Source organism: Hyalella azteca, unplaced genomic scaffold (assembly GCF_000764305.2).
Source record: "Hyalella azteca isolate HAZT.00-mixed unplaced genomic scaffold, Hazt_2.0.2 contig13125, whole genome shotgun sequence".
NCBI lineage: Eukaryota > Metazoa > Arthropoda > Malacostraca > Amphipoda > Hyalellidae > Hyalella > Hyalella azteca.
The window spans coordinates 7,760-11,538 of NW_025943059.1; the positions used below are offsets into that span (position 1 = coordinate 7,760).

Genomic DNA, 3,779 nt, shown 5'->3' on the forward strand with positions numbered 1-3,779 from the left:
ATCACTCACTGTCACAAGACTTTACTCATTACCGCAAATAGGTTTTGGAAGTTAAACTCTTATGGCTACTGAAGTAGAACACAGATAGATATTGCGGAGTTACGAAATAAGATTAAGGGCTACTTGATATTGATGCTTAAGCATCAATAACTTCGCCAGGTTTCTGAGATTAAGAGGTTATTTCCAAGAATTATTTAAGGGGACCGACTACCCTAAAATTTTCAATTTTGGCGTTTTCCGGTTTTTCTGCTCATCTTAAAGCTGGAATTTTGCTCTTTCCAATGGTACCACTGCCATCGCTGTACACCAATATTTACGTTCATGACGTCTCTTTAAAGGGAAGCGGGTGGGAGAGTTCTTTAAGTAATTAGATATAAAGTAATTAGCTGCTGAAATCGTTGAATATAGTTTCTACTTGAGTTGTGCTGCAGTTACAATTCGAGGCGCGCGAGACTTTGTCGCGCCGTCCTGAAAAGTTCAACTTATTGTCACGGAAAACCTATCTCCTCCTACAGTTTTCAAGCTACAGCAATGAGAGTTATATCATTCGATTCGTAAAGACTATATCTATCGACCTAGCCATCGATTTTTTTTAATTTGAGCATGGTTCGTCTTATATATGGGGGAGGAGGGGGGGAGGGGGTGAAAAAAGTGAAAAAATGGGAAAAACGCGCATAAAAAAAATATGGGGAAAATGAAAAAAGCGATGGCTAGGTCGATAGATATGGTCTTTACGAATCTAATGATATGTGTCTGGATGTTGTAGGACGATATTTGTAGGAGGAGATAGATTTTCTATAGTACCCGTTCTTGTCCGTTTTCTCTGAATATCACGTTTTCTATCAATTTTTTTTCGAAAAATTCATAAGAGCAAAATGTTCTTATTTTTACATTTTGCGTACGTATGTGAAGTTTCATGATGATCGGATAATAACTGTAAAAGTTTTTCCGGAGGGTAGTCGGTCCCCTTAACCCAAAGAGTTCTGAGTGATCATACAAGGTGAATTAAAAACTTATTAAATGCGGGATGTATATTTAGGAATTTATGCAGGGATGTTTGATAATTTGCAACAAAATTCTCAAAATTCAGGTGTTTTATGATAATTTGAAGAACTAAGTCATTATTTTCAATTGCATTATCGATATTTTCAAATGAAAATGCCCATCTGATTGAAATTATTAGAAAAATAGATGAACAGAAATATGACGAAATCAGTCGATATGACTTTTTGAGAGAAATTAATTTGATTTTGAGCAGAATAAAATCTTTTCTTAGTCAATATAATTTTTAACTTCAAACAGGCAAAGCAATACGTATGTACCTATATTATCAAATTTTATGTTTAATCGACAGTGAAAAACAAATTTAGGGAGATAAGAACCCTGTGTGTATTGTGAAAAAATGGCAAATGTGGTCAACGGTTGTGGCTGAGCTTCTTACTTGAAATTAGTGGCTTCCTACTGCCCGGAATAAAGCTAAAAACGCAAGTGATTTTGCAGAGAAGATTCGATTCCAAGGTGAATAAAATCAAGACGAAGTTAGATCCTCATAGAGCGTTCCAGTGCGTCGGTAATCTGCGTAGTTCAACAGGCGTAGTTCATCAGGGGTCGTGATGGTCGTTAGAGCGGCGGACTGCGTAGTTCAACAGGCGTAGTTCATCAGGGGTCGTGATGGTCGTTATAGCGGAGGAGCCTCGCACAGCGCGCGCTTCCGATCGCGGCAGTCGACGGTGAGGCTTATGTAGGCCGACGACAGCGAATCCAGGAACCCGCAGCGCTCCTCGGTCGGGCGTAACGTCGCCAGCAGAGCAGATGGCTGGAAAAATTATACTTTGTTTACTTAGAAGGCCAATAAGTCTTCCTTCTTGGACGATTCTGGGAATTATTTAATTGCAGCCGAGATCATGAGCTTGTTAGAACGAAATAATGGAATTTAACTTTCTCGTGTTTGGAATTGATTGTGCAATATGAGAAGTAATTCGTTTTTGCATCTAATATATTTTTCATATCATGCGTAGTATCATTCGCTTTATGAAGTTGAGCGAGTTTGATGTCACTCACGTGTGGTTCGACACGACCGGTCACCCAACGCCACTGCAGCTCCTCCGAGTCCGGGACGTCGGTGCTTTTCTCCGCGGAGATGCCAACCCACAGCGGCGGGAAGACGTTCGTGGCAGATCCTGGGGATGGATAATCATTGAAATTTTAAGACAAGAAACAGACAAAAGCTATGGTATCAGCTTGAAGCTCGCCCAGGAACGCAGCAGACGAAACGTAATGGCTAGCTTGTTTTCACAGAGGGCCGTGTCCACATGGAGTGATTTTCCAGGCAGCGTCGTAGCTGCCCCCTCCTTAAACGCCTTCAAAAACAGGCTTAATGAATTCTAGGCGAACCGGTCGAGCCTCTTCGATCCTGAGAGCTACCACTAGCTAGTCAAATTTTCTGCTCTCATGTTGTCTGCGTCATCTACCATACATGCAACCAAATGAAGTATAAATAGCCTAGAAGCACCCAAGGCGGGTGGACAGGCCTAAATGGCTACTACACCGAAACCATCAGGTATCAGACATAATATCCCCTTTATAATTTACCAACTGAAAGTATCAGCTTTATCATGGCATGATGTTCAGGCTACAAGGTATTTACGGCTTCAAACTGAATAAGGATCTACTCGTAACAACTCGATGAAATACTAAAAATATCATTGATAATACTCAATCCTTACAGTTACTTTTTGTACTTCGCTGTCAAAGCTGTGGAGCAGTTTGTGTAAAAATCGCATTTCGAATTTATAATTAATGTAATTTGGAATGATATCCATGTTGCAACGAAAATTGATTGCCGACTGTCGACAGTTTAAGTTACAACAAGAAAGGCCCTTAAAACATACAAGAGTTTTTTTTATCGCATACCAAGAATTTTGTCAATCAAGTCGACGAAATACGCTGCACACCCCGAATCGTAATAGGGAACATATTGAATCTTTGCGACGAATCGTGAGGAGGGATTTACCAACCAAATTACATTAGACGAAAGTATGAATGATTTTAAATGAGACCCGATGGTATTGATCGCAAGCATGATATGGATTAGTAATCACACGAGACCCGATGGTTATGACCACTAACATATGGATTAGTCTGACACGAGACTTGTTGGTAGTGAACCCTCAGGGTTTCAAAGGTCTTGCTGGAGTTGCACGACTCACCAGGCCGGGTGAGGAATCGCAGCACGAAGATGAGCTCGTCCACGTCGGCGAAGGTGACGAGGTGACCAGTTCTGGATCTGCAAGTGTCCTCAGCAGAGCGCCATGTCTGCTCCTCGCTCAGATACATCACGCACTTGTCCGCCACTCGCTCGAAATTACGAGGACATGAAGTGCCATCGGCTACAAAGAAGTATTGTCTACAACAATTTGCCCAAAAATTCCAAAAGATATTTCATTGGTCTCTGAAATAATTATTTTAAGCAATAAATCCCAATCTCACTGCTACGAGAAAAATAGTCCGAATCGTACTGATGTGCCATTTGGACTTAATATAATTTGCAAACAAGCGACGTATTTCAGTCGTTTCATGTCATAGCTGGCTAAAAATTTGTTAGAGTTTATGTTATCCGTTTATGAGGCTCATGTAAAATATGTCTGACGTGACTCTCGATGTTAGGAAAGCTTTAGAGAACTCTGTGATTAGGCGAAACTATCCAAAGAGACGATTAATTATATTCCAGACTAATATGGCTTTATTTCTTCATTTTGGCCACGAATTAATTAAACAGC

The 3,779-nt window shown here is 40.5% G+C and overlaps 1 protein-coding gene across 1 annotated transcript; it reads right to left on the reverse strand.

Annotated features, from left to right (window-relative positions):
* Positions 1–1,139: 1,139 nt before the first annotated feature.
* On the reverse strand, positions 1,140–3,408 carry LOC108676839. Its single transcript, XM_018164992.2, has 3 exons — positions 3,210–3,408; positions 2,062–2,180; positions 1,140–1,816 (listed from the first exon to the last, which is right to left on the reverse strand). Exons 1-3 carry the CDS (start codon positions 3,334–3,336, stop codon positions 1,679–1,681), a joined length of 384 nt encoding a protein of 127 aa, XP_018020481.1. The 5' UTR covers positions 3,337–3,408; the 3' UTR covers positions 1,140–1,678.
* Between the last annotated feature and the right edge of the window lie 371 nt (positions 3,409–3,779).

Bases quoted from the DNA above. Each gene is read 5' to 3' on its own strand.
- LOC108676839 (XM_018164992.2), bottom strand. From the start codon at position 3,336: ATGTATCTGAGCGAGGAGCAGACATGGCGCTCTGCTGAGGACACTTGC. The intron at 2,181-3,209 runs GTGAGTCGTGCA...ATCCATCCCCAG, and splicing joins GCGATTCCTCACCCGGCCTG to GATCTGCCACGAACGTCTTC. The intron at 1,817-2,061 runs GTGAGTGACATC...TAATTTTTCCAG, and splicing joins CCGGTCGTGTCGAACCACAC to CCATCTGCTCTGCTGGCGAC.